This window comes from Xenopus laevis, chromosome 9_10S (assembly GCF_017654675.1).
Source record: "Xenopus laevis strain J_2021 chromosome 9_10S, Xenopus_laevis_v10.1, whole genome shotgun sequence".
Taxonomy (NCBI): domain Eukaryota; kingdom Metazoa; phylum Chordata; class Amphibia; order Anura; family Pipidae; genus Xenopus; species Xenopus laevis.
The window spans coordinates 7,001,763-7,021,561 of record NC_054388.1 but is presented as its reverse complement, the minus strand read 5'-3'; the positions used below and the strand labels follow the sequence as shown (position 1 = coordinate 7,021,561).

The 19,799-nt window shown below is 43.4% G+C and overlaps 1 protein-coding gene and 1 pseudogene across 1 annotated transcript in view; one reads left to right on the top strand and one right to left on the bottom strand.

Annotated features, from left to right (window-relative positions):
- The first annotated feature begins 5,493 nt into the window (after positions 1 to 5,493).
- Positions 5,494 to 10,320, top strand: LOC108702370 (annotated as a pseudogene).
- A 4,966-nt stretch (positions 10,321 to 15,286) lies between these two features.
- Positions 15,287 to 19,799, bottom strand: part of nsf.S (N-ethylmaleimide sensitive factor S homeolog) — a gene marked incomplete at its 3' end in the record, with an annotated part of 34,775 nt that continues 30,262 nt past the window's right edge. The window contains 9 exon segments of the mRNA NM_001096720.1: positions 15,287 to 15,312; positions 16,171 to 16,226; positions 16,333 to 16,446; positions 17,663 to 17,797; positions 17,881 to 17,960; positions 18,120 to 18,186; positions 18,289 to 18,422; positions 18,802 to 18,958; positions 19,576 to 19,671. Of these exon segments, the coding sequence (NP_001090189.1) occupies positions 15,287 to 15,312; positions 16,171 to 16,226; positions 16,333 to 16,446; positions 17,663 to 17,797; positions 17,881 to 17,960; positions 18,120 to 18,186; positions 18,289 to 18,422; positions 18,802 to 18,958; positions 19,576 to 19,671 (865 nt within the window).

Here is a 19,799-nt window from a genome sequence, read left to right as displayed (position 1 = left end):
GTGTAAGGCTACAGATGTATTGTTATTGCTACTTGTTATTACTCATCTTTCTATTCAGGCCTCTCCTATAGTGATGGGCGAATTTATTCGCCAAGTGCGAATTTGAGCCGAATTTTGCTTTTTGCCGCCGGCGAATAAATTCGTGAATTTTCAGCGAAGATTAACGGGCGCCCAATGACTTTAATGGGCGCCAGTGTCAACTTTGATACATTGGATTACACACCCAGCTTGTTACAAAATCAAATGTTATAGGATATAGATTATATTGGGGTGGATGGAGGCAATGGCTCTGGGCCCCAAAATGTTAGTGCAGAATAATTAACATTACATATATTATTACAACCCCAGTTTGTGTTCTGGAACTACAGCCTGAAGGCCAGTTAGGGGGAGATTTGGGGTGAGTGCTTATTTGTGCCCTGGGTACCCCTAGAACTATAGCAGGGTGACTGTTACCCCAATGTTTCTATATATCTGTAACCTTGTTATGAGCTAAGGGGACCCAGTCTGAAGGTCAGTTAGGGGGAGATTTGGGGTGAGTGCTTATTTGTGCCCTGGGTACCCCTAGAACTATAGCAGGGTGACTGTTACCCCAATGTTTCTATATATCTGTAACCTTGTTATGAGCTAAGGGGGTCCAGCCTGAAGGTCAGTTAGGGGGAGATTTGGGGTGAGTGCTTATTTGTGCCCTGGGTACCCCTGGAACTATAGCAGGATGACACCCCAATGTTTCTATATATCTGTAACCTTGTTAAGAGCTAAGGGGGCCCAGCCTGAAGGCCAGTTAGGGGGAGATTTGGGGTGAGTGCTTATTTGTACCCTGGGTACCCCTGGAACTATAGCAGGGTGACTGTTACCCCAATGTTTCTATATATCTGTAACCTTGTTAAGAGCTAAGGGGGACCAGCCTGAAGGCCAGTTAGGGGGAGATTTGGGGTGAGTGCTTATTTGTACCCTGGGTACCCCTAGAACTATAGCAGGGTGATTGTTACCCCAATGTTTCTATATATCTGTAACCTTGTTATGAGCTAAGGGAGCCCAGTCTGAAGGTCAGTTAGGGGGAGATTTGGGGTGAGTGTTTATTTGTAACCTGGGTACCCCTGGAACTGTAGCAGGGTGACTGTTACCCCAATGTTTCTATATATCTGTAACCTTGTTATGAAAGCAACTTTATATTGCAGAATACAACGGCTGAACTGTGAGTTATTTTCACACATTTTTTTTTAGAAAAAAAATGGAGTGTACTGTTACCCTGCACTGTAAATAAGAGTGAGCTGCCATAATTTTCCCATAATTTTCTAATGTGCAGCTGATGCTTGGGGGGGAGGCAGAAAAGGGGGTGATAAAAGATTTATATGCATGAAATTGTATTTATGTTGATTTGAGGAAGTACAGTCAGTTTGTATTAGCCCAGAGAACTCAGACAGTTTTATGTTTATTAATGTAGGGATCAAGTAGATGGAATTCTGGTCGCATTAATAAAAAGAGTGGTTTCCCATGCAGAGAGAACTTCCTGCAGTGGGCGGGACTTGGTAAGCATCCTGCAGGAGGCTCATTCCTGCAACCAGTAGGTGGGACTTGGTAGAATTCCTACAGCCACTGGCAGAACTTGACTTCCTACAGGAGGCTCATTTTGGGCAGAGTCCTTGCTGTCTGGTGTTTAAAGGGGCAGCCTCATGTTACGGCCATAGGAGAGCACGACATGCAGGGAAAGCAATATCTCCTCCCATTATGATTATAATCACAAATTTAACGTTGAACTTTTGTATTTGTGTATAATCAGTCCAAGGAGCTGCAGAATCATATGCCAAAATGAGCTTAACAGGTGGAAACCTTTGCCAAAGCTTTTGCCATTTTATTTTATCATAGAATATGATTTATGAATTAGAAATATAATTATATTGTTTGATCCAAATGTTTAAACCTGCCCAACTAATTACATGTCCATTATCCATGGTGCGAGGATGTCTGTTCTGATCATTCCTTGGCCATGGACTTCCCAAAATTTATTTTTATTTGTTAAAACGAATTAATGCGGTTGGCATTAAAGACATAACTAGAGTAGGGGCTCCATCTACTGGAAGTCACTGGGCACTGCAAGCCACTCCATCATAGTACAAAACTCTAAGATGTTGGTGCTATATAAATGTCTGTTAATTATAAATAAATAGGATAATATAGAAATAATATTATTATAGCCATTACAATGATTTAAGCCAGACTGGAAGCCCCCATTATTATAATTTGGCCCTCAAATAGGTATTTTTTCAGGTTTTGGGTCGCATCATGCAAGAAGCTGGACAGCAATTAATTTAAGTATTTTGCATTTTTGTGTTAGGCCACTAGAGGTCAGTATGTGCCATATACTTGCTACACCTGTTATTATATATTAGTATTATTATTATTAACATGTATTTTTGGAGCGCCAACATATTGTGCAGACCTGTTATCCAGAATGCTCAGAACCTGGGTTTTTCTGGATAACAGATCTTTATGTAATTTGGATCTTACCTTAAGTCTACTAGAAAATCATGTAAACATTAAATAAACCCAATAGGCTGGTTTTTCCTCCAATAAGGATTAATTATATCTTAGTTGGGATCAAGTACAAGCGACTGTTTTATTATTACACAGAAAAAGGTAATTATTTTTAAAAATTTGGATTATTTGGATGAAATGGAGTCTATGGGAGGCGGCCTTTCTGTAATTTGGAGCTTTCTGGATAATGGGTTTCTAGATAACAGATCCCATACAAGCAAAGTACCCATAATACAGAAACCTAAATCAAAATTGCTTGCATTGCTGATTGTCATGTACCGTATGTGCCTGAGTCCATATTAAACTAAAGAATATCTAATATCAGAATTCTGTTTAGCAGAGTATTGCACCTATTTTTGCATAGAGTGGTTATATGCAGAATATTTCACCCTTTATGGTATATACTTGCTATGTGCAGAATATTTAATCATTTATCACCCACATTGGGGAGTATTGCACCATATATTGTTTGCACTGGGGATCTGCAGAAAATGGCAGGCACCCTTTATTCCTGTCCTGGGTAGGGGCAGTAGGGCTCTACAGAGTATTACACTTTATTGCTGGTACCAGGATCTGCAGATTATTGCACCTTTAATTGTCAGCAATGTGGAATGTAGCACACTGCACCCTATCATGTTGCACCCTGGCCAGCTATTGAGGGGTTAACCAGGTCTCACTATTCCCATTCTATAACGTGTTGCAGGGGGTATAGCTATTCAGGGGTAAACCAAACTTCTCTCTGCTTATTCTATAAGGTGTTAAAGGAGATGTTAGCTATTGAGGGGTTAACCAGACTTCACTATCCCTATTATTGGGGCTGTGGGAAGATTGTGGCTGGTTGTCGGGCAGTTTAGAGTCTCCCGGGAGACACTCCCCGCAGGGGGCTTTTCACTTGGACTTAAGGCAGAGCTTTGTTTTCCCTGTGTAACTGCAAATGGCCCACGAGTGTGTGTTAGAGCAGAGCTGCACTGGGGCACCACAAAGCCATGTGTGTTAGAGATCTGAGGGTGTTAGAGATCTGAGGATGTTAGAGATCTGAGTGTGTTAGAGATCTGAGTGTGTTAGAGATTTGAGTGTGTTAGAGATCTGAGTGTGTTAGAGATCGGAATGTGTTAGAGATCTGTCTGTGTTAGAGATCTGAGGGTGTTATGGATCTAAAGCTGGCCATAGATGTTGAGATTTTTAAAAGATCAGATCCTAATCGTGATCACGATCTTCTCAGAACGATCATACGATAGTACGAATTTACCATCAACTAAAAAGATCAATTTGCCAGGAAAACAAAGGGGAGCTGCCTGCTTGGCCCTGCAAACATAGATAGATTGCACTGGGACCGACAAAGATTTTTTGACCTGGCCGATCAATTTCCTGACAGATGTCGGCCGAAAAATCGTAAGATGTTCGATCATTCGAATCCCACTAACCGCACGATAATTTCGAAGGATTGGTCGGACTTCCCTAAAATCGGTCGTTCGGCAAGAAGAATCGTCGCGTCTATGGGGAGCTTAAGTGTGTTAGAGATCTAAGGGTGTTAGAGATCTGAGGGTGTTAGAGATCTAAGGGTGTTAGAGATCTGAGTGTGTGTATGGGACACTGGCCTGTGTTATACTGGTACCGGTGGCTGTGATGCAACTCGGACGCAATTGAGACATTTGGGGTGGGGACGCTGTACCCTGTTCTTTAGGTGCAAATGTGCAGTCACTGTGGGAACCCCGGAGTCGACTCAATGCCTGGTTCAGAGGTGGCTGGAGCTTCAGGGGCCCCATGTGTCAATAGGTGCAACTGCGCTTAATTCAGAACAGGAGGCGGGGCTTGTGCTACAGGGTCAGACTGTGCTGATGGGAAACCAGGAAAAAACTGGGTGCTGCTGCAGGACCTCCCCCCCTAACTGAAAAGGTATTCGCTGGGGGAGCGGGTGGTGGAGGGGTCGAGCTCACAGCTGGGGTGGGGGGGGCAGTCATGTATGTGACGCCCCTAAGGTGACAACCTTGGTAGGCCCTGGACCACCCACTCCAACGCTGTTGAGCCCTTTCTTGGGTCTGACCTAATGCATTGCTTCCACTAGGTCTAGTAACCCATAGTAACCAGAGGTTTCAATGCACTCAGGTGACTGTTAGTGTCTTCTGCTCTGGGTTACTATGGGTGTGAACATTGGAAACCTTAACACATCCCTTGGAGGCTCAAGGCCAATATCTGGCTGAACCCCAAATCCACACCCCAAGAATGCTGGAGCAAGGATGGAGGGGGAGGTATTTATGCAGGTGCACATGAACAGAGGGTGGGGGTGGTTGGGCTGGAGGCAGACAAGGTGCAGGGTCCTTATTATGATCCACTTGTTGGTTCGGTGGCAAAACAGATCAGATCATCCCACTTGGCCAAGAATGTTGGTGATATAAATCTGCTCATTTGCCCAATGTGCCCCATGGGGGGTGGAGCCACAGAAGGGATTGGTGAGCAGCACATGCCCAAGTCACACGTTTATTCATCTGCATTTAATATTTGGATGTTGAGAATATCAGCCTACGTCCCTTTAATAGTTTGTCATTGCTGCAAAGTACCGGCGAGGATGATGGGAGTTGTAGTGCTGAAGGGAAAGGGCAGAAGAGGAGGAAAGTGCAGAACTGGAGACAACAGAGGAGGGAGGCGGATATTTAAATTTGTATTTTGGGTAAAGTGCAGGGGTGGGGGGGGAGCTTCTTGACTGACAGCCCTAAATAGGGAGGGTTCCCTTTCCTTGTCCCAGGGCTCAGGGATTGGCTGCCTAATGACATTCAGCTTTTTTCTTTCCTCCTCGACACAATCAGACAAGGAAGGTTTATATAATGCACCTGCCCCCAAAATCAGCCACAGAGAGAGGACAGACCTGCTTCACATGGAACGTTCCTCACCTCCCCATTAGGGTTCACTCACTCCCCCCCAACACCTGCCGATTTCTCCAGGGAAACCCAGCGCCCCCCCATGGACAGACTCCATCTCTTACACCTCGTCTGGATCTTCTCCGCTGCCCCAGTATTGGCAGGTTACCCCATCTGGTGGTAAGTGATTCTTTGTTACCCTCTTCCCTCACCCGGATATTCCTAGTGGGTGTCATGCACCTTCCTACCCTCCACTCAACTGCTGCACCCACTCAACCCTGTCCTGCCTTATCCTTTATATTAAATTCCTTTCCTCCTGTTTAATATATATCCCAGATAAGCACATTATAAGCTCCCATACAAACCCAACTTCACTTAAAACAGAAACAGGACAATCCTATGAGATTCAAAACCTTCCACTTCTTTGTTTCACTTCCCACTTCCTTGGAATTTAACCCGAAAATGTGGGACTGACCCTCCTAATGGAAGATTAGTCTATTCTGGGAAGAAACCATTTATCCAGAAAGCTCCAAAGTACGGAAATGCCGTCTCCCATACACTCCATTTTATCCAAATAATCCAAATTTCTGAAAATGATTTCCTTTTTCTGTGTAATAATAAAACAGTAGCTTGTACTTGAACCCAACTAAGATATAATTAATCCTTATTGGAAGCAAAACCAGCCTATTGGGTTTATTTAATGTTTACATGATTTTCTAGTAGACTTAAGGTATGAAGATCCAAATTACGGAAAGATCCCTTATCCGGAAACCCCCAGGTTCTAAGCATTCTGGATAACAGGTCCCATACCTGTATCTTGTACTTGATCCCAACTAAGATATAATTAATCCGTATTGGAAGCAAAACCAGGTTATTGGATTTATTTAATGTTTATATGATTTTCTAGTAGACTTAAGGTATGAAGATCCAAATTGCAGAAAGATCCATTATCCGAAAAGCCCCAGGTCCCAAGCATTCAAGATCCTGTATCCGGAAAACCCCAGGTTCTGAGCATTCTGGATAACAGGTCCCATACCTGTATCTTGTACCTGATCCCAACTAAGATATAATTAATCCTTATTGGAGGCAAAACCAGCCCATTGGGTTTATTTAATGTTTACATGATTTTCTAGTAGACTTAAGGTATGAAGATCCAAATTACGGAAAGATCCATTATCTGAAAAACCCCATGTCCCGAGTATTCTGTATAATAAGTCCTATAGCTTTATATTTCAGTTGGTCTATTTTAGTGGAGGCTACGCCTCCTGAAATTGTTCTTCCTGGCCCATGTCCTCAAGCTAGGAACCTAAGCAATGGAGTAAAACCTTGTTGAAGAACTTCATGACAACTTATGGAAATGGAGAAGCACCCAAAGCCAGCCGTCCTTTAAGGCATTGTGTTCTACATTCCAGATGGACCCATTATGTGAAAAACCCAAGGTCCTAAGCTTTCTAGATAATAGAGCCCATCCTGGTGCATTATGACTCTACTATTAGAAGACTTTTTACGTCATTAAGAGTTTGCAATAAGCGTTAGGTTTCCTATTAACAAGGATCCTTAAAACACATAAAACCAACCAAAGCTCTAGGTGCAGTGGTACAGTCTCTCGTGATGCAGTCTTCCCACTCATGGGAAATATTGATATATTCATGCCTATAATGAGCCTGTGCCTTGAGTTTAGGAGTCTTCTTCTCATTGCAGGAATCTGGTCCTGGTGGATCTTGCCTGCCCTTTAGAATATTTCTGCAATACCCAGCTGGCTGACCTGGAATGGGTGGTCAGTAGGTAATATCCGGAGCATCCTAATCCTTATTGTTTGAGGATTAGGTTTTGGGATGAGCAGTATTGTCTGGGTAGGCTTTCTGTGGAAGGGATACACTACAGATCTGGAGTCTTAAGCCCTTTGTAATGAGGTCTCCCCGAGGAACAGGAGAGAGGACTCACCAATGCATGGAGTGTGTCCAGTCAGGGGTAGATAGGAGAGGGAGGGGGTTCACAAATCAAAACAGTTATCTGTTACCAAAAAAAGTGTGAGCCTTGAAAGAATGAAGTCAACTGGGTAAGGGGATTGGAAGGACATGAGGATGGAAGACTATTGGGACAGATGAAACTCGAGGAGGACATTTTTTTTTTCTTTAATCAATCTCAAACTGACTTGATATCCCCCACTTCATTTCAATCATTTCCCCACTAGACTTCAATGGAGTTTTCACAAGTTTTTCCTCAATTGAATTAGGCTCATGGTGTTTTTATTGGTTGGGGTTTAGAAGGTTAACATACAGGGGGAATGCAAGGTGTCTATGAGGGTGGAGTCATTGTTATTGCCAAAGAAGTTATTGGAAAATAAGTCATGGTTGCTTTATATATTTAATCTGATTTTTTTTGTTGCACTTGGAGGGCAAAGCATTAGTTTCCAGGCCCCTTCTAGACAGCAACCTAATGGTTGTTGCAGGTAATTTGGAAGTTGCACATTCATTTTTTTAAATTCTTCAGTAGCAATTAATATATTCTGGAGAGCTTAGATGAGGGGCAGAGGAGAATAAGGAGGACATAAAAAAATAATATCAAAGGCAAAGGGACATATCAGACAAGTCTCACCCAGGAACGTCACCCATGTTGCTCTGTCTCCTTGGATAAACATCATTTTTAAAAAACTTTTTTTCCCCTTTGAATGCAGTTTACAATGGAACGTTTTTTCCTTTATTACTGGCTCATTGAGCGGTGACCATGGTTCTACGGTGTTTTCCTCTTATATTTATACAACTACTGTAATCACCATGGGTATAATTACTGTATGTGGTGTAAGCTAGAACATATTGCCTGATATTCTATGTTTTAAGATCCGCTTGACTTTTAATTTAGTCCGTGGGATTGCTGAGAGATGGCGGCAGTTGTAAACAACCGGCAGAAAAAAGAGGTGACATTTCAGGTTGGCCTTGCAGCTGCCTGGGTGCTGATAACATTTTCTGGAAGACACTAAGACTGTACATAGTACCGCTATAAGAATGACAACAGTACCGCCATTGGGCGCAATGTGGAGGTGCAGACAGCCTCTGTAAACATGGTTTATTGCTGAGGTCGGCAGTCTCTGCTGCATATCCTAAAATAGTTGCCAACAGGCAAAGCACATGGCTCCGATTCTCCATCCTTGAACATTTCTGACCCTACAGAAATATTGGGTTCCATGTTGAAATATGTTAAAGAAGGTATTTCCTCCCATGGTTCCATTAATAAGAATTTAATATTTCTTTCTGCCTAGGTCCTTAGCACTTGGCCAGCAGTACAGCTCCCTTGGGTCCCAGCCAATCCTCTGTGGATCTGTTCCAGGTCTTGTCCCAAAACAGATGCGGTTCTGCCGGAACTACATTGAAATCATGCCCAGTGTAGCAGAGGGGATAAAGCTGGGAATTCAAGAATGTCAGCATCAGTTCAGGGGGCGCCGTTGGAACTGCACCACCATTCACCACAGTCTGGCCATCTTCGGACCAGTGCTGGACAAAGGTACTGCACTAGGCAGAAAGTATCCTACATTGATAAAATATTCACACATATTCACAAATATTCAAGCATGCTTGAGAAAGGGGTCACGCCCCGAAACGTTGCATCCGCAATAAACGAGCAAGGTTTTACCTGCAGAAATTACCCATGTTGTGCCGGTGTGTCCTGTTTCTCACCACAAAGGTTCCACTGGAGATTGCTGGAAGTGGGGTGGCTGCAGCGAGGATGCAGATTTTGGAGTGCTGGTATCCCGTGAATTCGCAGATGCCAGAGAGAACAGGCCAGACGCAAGATCGGCCATGAACCGACACAACAACGAGGCAGGAAGAGCGGTGAGAAATAATGTAACTATGAACCCCAAGGGTAGGCAATCAGTCAAGGCACAGAACAGGGAGCATTTTGAACAACTGTTTATTGACATGAAGTCCTGTTCACCCATTAAGTTGCCATTAGTGACCACTCCACTTCCTTTCCTTTCAAGATGAGCCATGTTTTACCCCTGTCATCATAATGCTCCAGTCCAACCCACTGCTTCAGTTTGGCCTCAATACCCAGTTGGGCTTGTGTTTGGCACAATTGTCCTGCTTTCACCAAAACTTGAGATATGTAAAGTGCCATCAGAATGCTCCGATCCAACATGATGCTTCAGTTAGAGATGTTTTGCCCCTATACACAGCAGCCACTTGGCTTGTGTTTGGCACAATTGTCCTGCTATAAGATGCTTTCCCCCAACCTTTACTTCTTTAGCAGACTGAAACTGGTCCTTTTGTAGAAAATCCCTTTGTATTGTACCATCCATCCTTCTTTTTATTTTAACAAGATGCCCAGTCCCTACTGATAACATCTTTTTGTCTTCTCTTAGACCATCCTTGACCACATGCACCTCCGATGTAAGTGCCATGGTCTCTCTGGTAGCTGTGAGGTTAAAACCTGCTGGTGGTCCCAACCTGACTTTCGAGCTATTGGAGATCACCTAAAGGATAAGTATGACAGTGCCTCCGAGATGTCAGTGGAGAAGCACCGGGAATCACGAGGTTGGGTAGAAACGTTGAGGGCCAAATACTCACTCTTTAAACCTCCCACTGAGAGGGACCTTGTGTACTATGAGAATTCTCCCAACTTCTGTGAGCCCAATCCAGAGACTGGGTCCTTTGGCACCCAGGGCCGTTCCTGCAATGTGACATCTCATGGCATAGATGGATGTGACCTCCTGTGTTGTGGAAGGGGTCACAACACACGCACTGAGAAACGAAAGGAGAAGTGTCACTGCATTTTCCACTGGTGCTGTTATGTGAGTTGCCAAGAATGCGTGCGCATCTACGATGTCCACACCTGCAAGTGAAACCAAGGTACAATATCTGTTGATTGAGCAGCAATGGGCACAGTCATAACTTCTTTATTCCACAAGCTCCTTCAGGTCATAGGTTCCCAACCGTTGGGTCTGCAAATTTCTTAGATGTAGTACAGCCCCTTCTTTTTATAAGTCAGCCAGTAACACCCTACACAAACCGAGGGCCCTTCCCTACAAGGTTTCATATTGTGATTGGGTATCAATTCAGCTAAAAACAACAATTACCATTTAAAATTCATATTTATTAGGGATGTACCCAATCCAGAATATGGAAATATCCTAGCACCTTTCGAAATTTTTTATCTGAATTTGGCCAACTACTACCTGTTCAAATGAATTGAATTTAGACCCTTACTTCATGGTGACCTTACAGTTGAGGACAACTGAACGTTGTTGCAAATTCGGATTGGGTTGAATCCAAAAATTATGGATTCCATGCATCCTAAATGTTTAATAAACTTTATAAGTCAACACAACAAAGCTAAATTATCCATGAAAAATGATCATCACCTTCTTCAGCCCATCACTACAGGCCTTCCATTCAGTAAGGGATTGAGGTCAAAGTTTCTACTGTTCTACTTTAGATCAGTGCTTCTAAAAGTTATAGCCTCACTTGGAATTTGGTCCTGAATTCCTAAATCCTATTTCTTCTTCTAAAAAACCTAAACCTTCACGGTCTGTTCTGCTGCACTGAATGTTCTAAAGCCACCACTGGCATCTGCTGTAGTTAAGACTCAAGCCCCCATTATGTCTCTCTCCAAAGGCTCCTGCTGAAGTATGTATCACCTCTGCTGGAAGGAACTGGTTCCACTTGAAGCACCGACCATCCCACAGATGAAGAACCTGGCTGTTGGCTGAGCTAGTTTAGCTTCAGGAATAGAAAAAAACTCTTACATGGCCATAGGAACCATGAGTGTAGGGTTATATGTAGCAAGAACTTCTTTCCTTAGTTTCCCAACTGACTTAATACAGGTTTAGTTTTAGGGTCTCTCTTTGTAAAAACTAGGGGCAAACTCTGGCTCCATGATCTTTGTCCCTGCAGCTGGAGTTGGAAACAGTAAAGGGCATGTAAAGGCAAAAAAATAAAATCCCATTTTTACTTTCTTCAATGAAAAAGAAACCAATCTTCAATATACTTTAATTTAAAAATGTGTACCGTTTTTATAAGAAACCTGACTGTATACAGTGAAATTCTCCCTTCATTTACTGCTATGGATAGGAATTGTCAGACGGTCCCTAACTGCTCTGCAGGGAAACAATCATACTTATCAACAGCAGGGGGAGCCCCCGCCTTACTTCCCAGCAATGCAGAACTCAAGCAGCTTTGTTTGTTTCCCTGTAGAGCAGTCGGCGACTGTGTAGAGATTTGTATTGGATTTTATTTTTGCCTTTACATCCCCTTTACTGTTTCCAACTCCAGCTGCAGGGACAAAGATCATGGAGCCAGATTTAAACAGATAAACTGGGATTCTATTTGGAGGATTATTTTGCTGCAGCCACTGGTTCTGCAGAGTTGGAGAAAGTTTGTATTAAACAATAGAAAAACTATAAAATCCACATTAGATCACATGACAACACAGGACCCAGTGCAGTCTGTATATTCTGATTATTAATCAGTCTTGCTGTATCGGCTTCTGGCAGATATTATTTGACTTGTGCTGTTTTGATCATTTATGACGATCCCTAAGCAGCCCAGACCACACTGAGCATGTGCACAGTCTTGGTCTTGCAAAGATGTATAACAAAGTTACAAGATGGTGACCTCCTGTGGCCAACTTTGAAAGCATAAATCATTTGTTTGATTAGGCTTGTGGTGCAGTAAGTTCATGTTTATGTTTAATATACAAAATACAGCATTTCTAGCCTTATTCTATTTTACACTTTACTCACCCTTTAAGCGGCTGTTCCTGCTGAATTGTGCTGCGGGATATTTAATCAATCTATGCCTTGTGCATTCTATTACTGGCAGCTTTCAAACTGCCACAAAGTCCTAGTAAGTTCAGGCCAAGCACCAGCTACCTTCTTATGGTAATTATAACATGATAGAAAGGCAAACCTAAACCTGTAGCAACACATTCATATCTTCTAATCTAAAGGCACCGGTGTAGGTCCCTTCTCTCCTACAAAACTGGAGGTTCCAGATTTCCCAGACTTTCCATTCCAGGCTTATTCTCTCTACAGCAGCCCAGGGTCACAGTATGGGAAGTACCTACCTCCGAAGCTACCAGCATGATCATCAAAATCATTTATATTTTAAATCATTTTTATATATATATTTATTATACAATGTATGTATATACTGTGTGAGTTTACTAAGATTATATATAATATATTATAAATATATATTTGGAGAAAAAAACGGTATTCTTTCTTTTTATAGACGATGTATGGATGATCAAGGCACCACTTCTTGCAGCACAGGGCAAAATCCAAAGCATTTCATTAGTAGATTCAGAGAAGGTGTTGCCCTTTTCCTTCAGATCTAGAAGAATCAACCTTGCCAAGACTAAGCCACTATTCTGCAGAGAGGGGCCTTATTTAACTGCCTGTTTCTACATATCACTGGGTGCCGCCATGATTGCTCACCCAACTTTTTAAAGGCTGTAATCAAGAAAAAGTGCATTTCTTTGGCCAAATTATCATAATATATATCGGTGAATAAATTCGGCTGGCACGAATATATGGCGAATTTCCGCATTTTGCCATGGCGAATAAAAAGTAGCAAATATTATATCATTTTGTTTAGGGGCAGCGCAACCTCGTATATCAAATCCGCTCAGATAAATTCAGACGAGGCAGGCGTGACGATAAATAATAACTTTACTGCAACTGGTTTTTAGCTGCCATATCCCACAAAATACTCAAGATTCACGATAAAAATATACATGTACAGTAAAGTGGAACGGTGGGGGTTGAAAGGTGAGGGAGGCAAAGAAAAGCAGCAACATAATCACAGCACTTATTACCTCAAGAGAACGTCAAGGATCCGATGAACAATATACACGTACTGGGGGAAGAGGCTGGACCCCATCAATCCCATTGGCTCTTAATTAAGATACTGATGAGCAAATCAATGTACAATGTGTCCAAACCAGTCAGGTAGAGTTCAGCACGTCATGCAAAGCCTAAGCCTGTGATCAAATCAATTGAGATTCCTGCACTAGAATCCTGGGACTTAGATATTTGTAACTCGTCCAACATTATTATAAGGATACAATGTCTGGGCCTTTCATCTGATGCACTACAGCAGGGATCCCCAACCTTTTTTTTAACCCGTGAGCCACATTCAAATATAAACAAAGTTGGGGAGCAAAACAAGCATAAAAAAATTTCCTGGAAGTGCCAAATAAGGGCTGTGATTGGCCATTTATTAGGTCCTATGTGAACGGACAGCCTACATTGAGGCTCTGTTTGGCAGTGCAGCTGTTTTTTATGCACCAAAACTTGTCTCCAAACCAGGAATTGAAAAATAAGCACCTGCTTTGAAACCACTGGGAGCAACATCCAAGGAGTTGGAGAGGAACATGTTGCTCACGGGCCATTGGTTGGGGATCACTGCAGTACAGCATAGTAGTATAGCTGTGTTTACTACTGACTCATTTATATTAAAGGGCCACCATATACTTACATTTAAATGAAGAATTGTACTAGGGTATGGTGGTATATATCCATCAATCTCTTTATATCACTGCAGCAGCTCACAATAGAACCCTACCACCCAGGGCCAGGCAAAGCCGATTGGGCGCCCTAGGCAACACGGTCAGCTAGCCCCGCCCCGTGCGTTCATGTGCTTGCGCCCCATAACATCGGGGAGGGCAACGTAAGGGCAGGGGAGGGACAGAGAGAGGAGGGACAGATAGAGGAGGGACAGAGAGAGGAGAGACTGAGAGAGGAGGGTCAGAGAGAGGAGGGTCAGAGAGAGGAGGGTCAGAGAGATGAGGGACAGAGGAGATGAGGGTCAGAGAGAGGAGGGACAGAGAGAGGAGGGACAGAGAGAGGAGGGACAGAGAGAGGAGGGACAGAGAGAGGAGGGACAGAGGAGATGAGGGTCAGAGAGAGGAGGGACAGAGAGAGGAGGGACAGAGAGAGGAGGGACAGAGGAGATGAGGGTCAGAGAGAGGAGGGACAGATGAGAGAAGGGACAGAGAGAGGAGGGTCAGACAGAGGAGGGACAGAGAGAGGAGGGACAGATGAGAGAAGGGACAGAGAGAGGAGGGTCAGACAGAGGAGGTTCAGACAGAGGAGGGACAGAGAGAGGAGGGACAGAGAGAGGAGAGCAGGGACAGACGAGAGAAGGGACAGAGAGAGGAGGGACAGAGAGAGGAGGGACAGAGAGAGGAGGGACAGATAGAGGAGGTCAGACAGAGGAGGGAAAGAGAGAGGAGAGGAGGGACAGAAGAGAGGGGAGGAACAGAGGGGTGAGTTACAGGTGTAGGTGACAGCTGCAGACGGGAGCGAATCCGAACTAGGAGTAGGCAGAAGAATCTTGAACAGGCACCCGCCAGGTGCTTCATCTGCCTACCCCAAGTTCCGGCCCTGCTACCACCCCTCTGGGCCACCTGTTCCCTGTGTAATGGATTGCAACAAACCAGGAAGACTGCCTGTGACAATGGCAGTTTAGACAAGACTGAAACCGCAAACCAACCCACCTTTATAGAAGCGGGAAGCTGGCTTACAAATATACCTAGGGTAAAACTAAAGTCCCCCTTTAAACTCCGAGAAGCTTCCCAATGGGTGAATAATGGAAAAGCTCTAGGCCAAGAGACAGCGTTACAGAATATCTACTCAAACAACAGCAGTGGATTCACAGGCTGCTTTGGGGACTTGCATTTCAGGAAGCTGAAGAGTGAGTGAAATATTGCGACAGCTTCAGACGGCGGAGGAGAAGGTGTTTATTAAGAACATGCACCGTGTGACGGAGAAGTCGCAGAGCCAGTGGCACAGTCCGAGAATCCAGCCTTTCCTTGGGAGAACTGCTCTTTGGGGAATGTTAAAATGTCTTCATGTGGCTTCAATGTTGGCTTCCATATGGGAGGGGTACGATGTTAGTCATAGCCACGATGGACAGGTTCTCTTGAGGGAAGAAGGCAGAAGAGAGATTCTAATTAGCACTATGACCCTTTACAGGCAAACAGTGATGGGTACAGTATGTACCCCATCATTCAGAAGTATTATGGTATCTCTGAATACCATACTGCAGAGACATAGGATCCATTAACCCGGAAATCTGTTATCCAGAAAGCTCCAAAGTACAAGAAGGGCATCTCTCATAGACTGCATTTTAACCAACTAATTTGAATTGTAATAATAAAACAGTCGCTTGTACTTGATCCCAACTAAGATCCATTTAATCCTTATTGGAAGGAAAACAATCCTATTGGGTTTATTTCATGTTTACATGATTTTCTAGTAGACTTAAGGTATGAAGATCCAAATTATGGAAAGATCCGTTATCTAGAAATCCCCAGTTCCCGAGCATTCTGGATAACAGGTCCCATACCTGGATAACGTGATGGATACAGTATGTACCCCATCATTCAGAAGTATTATGGTATCTCTGAATACCATACTGCAAAGACATAGGATCCATTAACCCGGAAATCTGTTATCCAGAAAGCTCCAAAGTACAGGAAGGCCATCTCGCATAGACTGCATTTTAACCAACTAATTTGAATTGTAATAATATGGTAATAATAAAACAGTCGCTTGTACTTGATCCCAACTAAGATCCATTTAATCCTTATTGGAAGGAAAACAATCCTATTGGGTTAATTTAATGTTTAATTGATTTTTCAGTAGACTTTCCTGAGCATTCTGGATAACAGGTCCCATACCTGTCAATCATTTCATAAACTTTAAAGAATAGCGGCAAAAAAAATCAAAAAAACGGCTTGGCTGCTGTTGGTCTTCAATCAAACGTGAAATACTTACGTGGCCTCTTCTTTGAGTAGAGCAAGGAACTTGCTAACCCGATATTCCGGATCCATCTGGAAGAGCAGAAGTGTAGAATGAGAACACGCCAGAAACGATCTTCACTTATTTTCAGTCATTTACATCTATTGATTGAAGGCCAACTGTAGGCTCACGCCTTACCTGCATGGACATCTCAATCAGCATCAGCAGTTTTTTAATTCCGATATAGACTTTTTTGCCTTTAACTTGTTGAGCGATTACCGATCTTTCGTTGTCCTTGAAACCGCCCAGGAGCTGTTGAAACAGAAAACAAAGAGTTATAGGGGCAAATTCACTAAAGGACGAAGCGCCTAACGCTAGCTTTAATTCGCTAGCGTAGCGCATTTCCGTTAATTCGCCGATTCACTAACGGACACTGGCGTAAATTCGCTAGTGTTACTTCGCACCCTTACGCCTGAATTTGCGCACGGATGTAACTACGCAAATTCACTGACGTGTGCATTTTTCTGAACGCTACCTTTTACGCCAGACTTCCTTCGCCACCAGGCGAAGTGCAATAGAGTAGATAGGGATTGCTTCAAAAAAAGTTATATATTTTTCTAAATCCCAAAAAATGCTGGCGTTTTTTCTTTTTTTATGGGTGACAGGCTGAAAAAGATCGAAAATTTTTTTGGGGCTACCCTCCTTCCCCCCTACATTTCCTGACTCATGGCACCTTAACTATATAGTGGGCACATATGTAGGGCAAAATAAACATTTTATTTGCGGTTTTGAAGGTTTCCCAGGCTTGTGTAGTGCTGCTACATATACCTCCATTGTACTTCAATTTGGCGCCGTATGCAAATTAACCATCGCTAGCGTAACTTCGCTTTGCTTGGCGAATTAACGCTAGCGCAACCTTACGCTTCCCCCGAGCGCAACTTCGGATTTTAGTGAATTTGTGTAGCGCTGGCGAAAATACGCCTGGCGAAGTGCGGCGAATCGGACTCTGGCGCAACTACGAATCTTAGTGAATTTAACACGGGGACAATCTAAACCAGATTGAAGCATGAAAGAACTGAAATGAATGAAGAGCATTCTGCGTCTTGGTTTGTAGAACCCCGAGCGTCAAGTATATTTGTTATTGGACCTTGCCCAGTAGAGGCTCCTCGTTCCCATCTTAGCGATTGCTTTGGTTCCGCATATTGTAGGCCAGAGCCTTATGCGATTTCAATGCTCCATGCCAATTATAAAACCGAACTAAACCCCATAGATCATAATCCTTCTATAATCTAAAGAATAAAACACAAAACTAACAGAAGGGCTCTGGAAGCATATAAAGAGCATTATGGAAGAAGTCAGAAACATAACTCATGCTCATTCACATTCCAAAGATAATAATTCCACTACAAAAAAGGGGATTGTTTGCATCAGGACTAAACTAAATATGAAGTGCCCGAACTAATTTTGTTGCCGCAGAGCAGAATTCACATTCCTCTCCAACCTGATAGAGCAGGAGTCGGGTCCTCACCTCTAAAGCTTCCATGAGCTGTTCACCTGTGACGATATTGGGGACTCGGATGGTTGTGCTAAAGGCATCGAGCATCTCCATTTCCTGAAGCACATCCTTGCGGCTGGTGGTGCAAATAATTAGCAGCTTGCGACCCTTTAGAGAAGCAGCAGAAAGGAGAATATCAACGGTAAATCATTGAGTTTGTATCAGCATTACCCAAACGTTGGCTCTTTTACCTGAGGAGGGGCCTTCTTCAAAAGGACAAGTAAAGCCTGCAGCACTAAGTTGGAGAAGCGAGGACCGATAGGGACATAGTCTGGTTGGGAAAAACAGATACAGTTACTACCTGTGATAAATAATAAACTAGTAGTGGAAGCGAGGACCAATAGGGACATAGTCAGGTTGGGAAAAACAGATACAGTTACTACCTGTGATAAATAATAAACTAGTAGTGGATGTGATGCACCGCCCTTACCTAGGAGTCTCTCAATGTCATCAACCACAACACAGCTCAGCTGGGACTTGTATGCATCTTCAAAGATCTGGGGAGGGAAGGAAACCAGATTAGATTAGAACAGAAAAAGAGAAGGGGTGAACATGTGGTAGAGAGAGTGTGAAGTCACAGAACATTCTATTCTTTATACCTTCTTTATGGCCTGGCACTTGGCTGTCTCAGAGAACCCGATCATCTTCTCCGGCGAGCAAATCTTAATGAATGGGAAGTTTGATTCCTCGGAGATCTTGGCAGCCAGGGATGTTTTGCCACTATGTGGAGGTCCTGTACAGAGAAATGTAAATATTACAACATTCAATGGCAATTTGTTTCACATCAGCAAACGCTGTTTTATTTCTTGGCATTCTCACACCATCATCTCTTGGTCCTTGGTACCTAAAACTGTGGGAAAGGAAGGGTACGTTTTGGAAACAGCTGTTTGAGCTTCTCCGTACACTTGAGTCGTCGAGCCTGAACAAACGTTGGACCTGAAAGCGGAACTTCACCCAAAGCCCTTAACGGGTAACTTGCACCAAAGGAAGGATCCTAGAGGTCCGAAACATGTAGTGCTGTGATAAAATAAACCCACATTTTGAAGACTCTCCGGTTTCTGTGATATTCCCTTAACGGGCCATCATCACTGTCTCTCCTGTACAGCTCTCACCTTCAAGTAAAACGCTAACAAGCGGCGTACGATCGCTGTTTTTCGTTTGCTGGACTAACAGCTCTCCATCATCCAGAACCCGAGTAACAGGGTCGCCCCATTTAATGATGCCGTTCATTATGTAGCTGGCATAGTCCTCTTGGTTTGTTCCAAAAGCCTAAAGAGAGGTTTAAAAAAAAAATGAAATGAACTGATATTAGTCGACATATATTGTTGTGCACAGTGTTGGACTGGCCCACCAGGATACCAGGAAAACTCCTGGTGGGCCCAGGTATCAGTGGCCCCTTCTGCTCACCCAATGATTTGCCTTGTGTGTCTATAGCACAGCCATTCCCCCATTTCTAAGAGAGAAGAGAGGAAATGGAGGGAAGAATGGACGAAAATATGTAAGAAGTGATTAAAATAATAAAGAAAAAAGAAAAAGAGGGAATGAAGAAAAAAAAGGAAAAATAATTTGGAGAGTGGGCCTGCACTCAAGTTTTCTGGTGGGCCCCAAGCAGCCCAGTCCAACTGAATATGGCACACCACTACTTGCAACCTCCCATCTGCCAATGAAAGAGCCTGTTGCATTCGGAATGGTACTGTATCACTATTTAAAGGAAATGTAAACGTAGGTCCGTACCAAGTTTATTCATTCTTATTATTCAGGAAACACAACGAAAGCTAGAGCCTGCGGGTGAGATGCTAATGGGTGCAGAGCGTTGTCCAGCTTTGGCTTTTCATGCAGGAGACTCTATGCACAGGGGTAGATTAGTAGATCGACTGACCACTTACAGGTTTTATGTCATTCCCTAAAGAAGTGAAGAAGTCTCCTCTTGTCACTTGCAGACATTCTGCCTTTTCCATATCAACCTCCACTTTAGTGGTTGCCTGAGAAGAGGAGAGGTTGTAATTAGGTTTTAGGAAACACTTAGGATTACACAGCCGGATGCAGATCATACAGCGACTGTAAACATGAATTTTAATAGCCTGCAATGCTGCTGATCCTCAATGGCCCT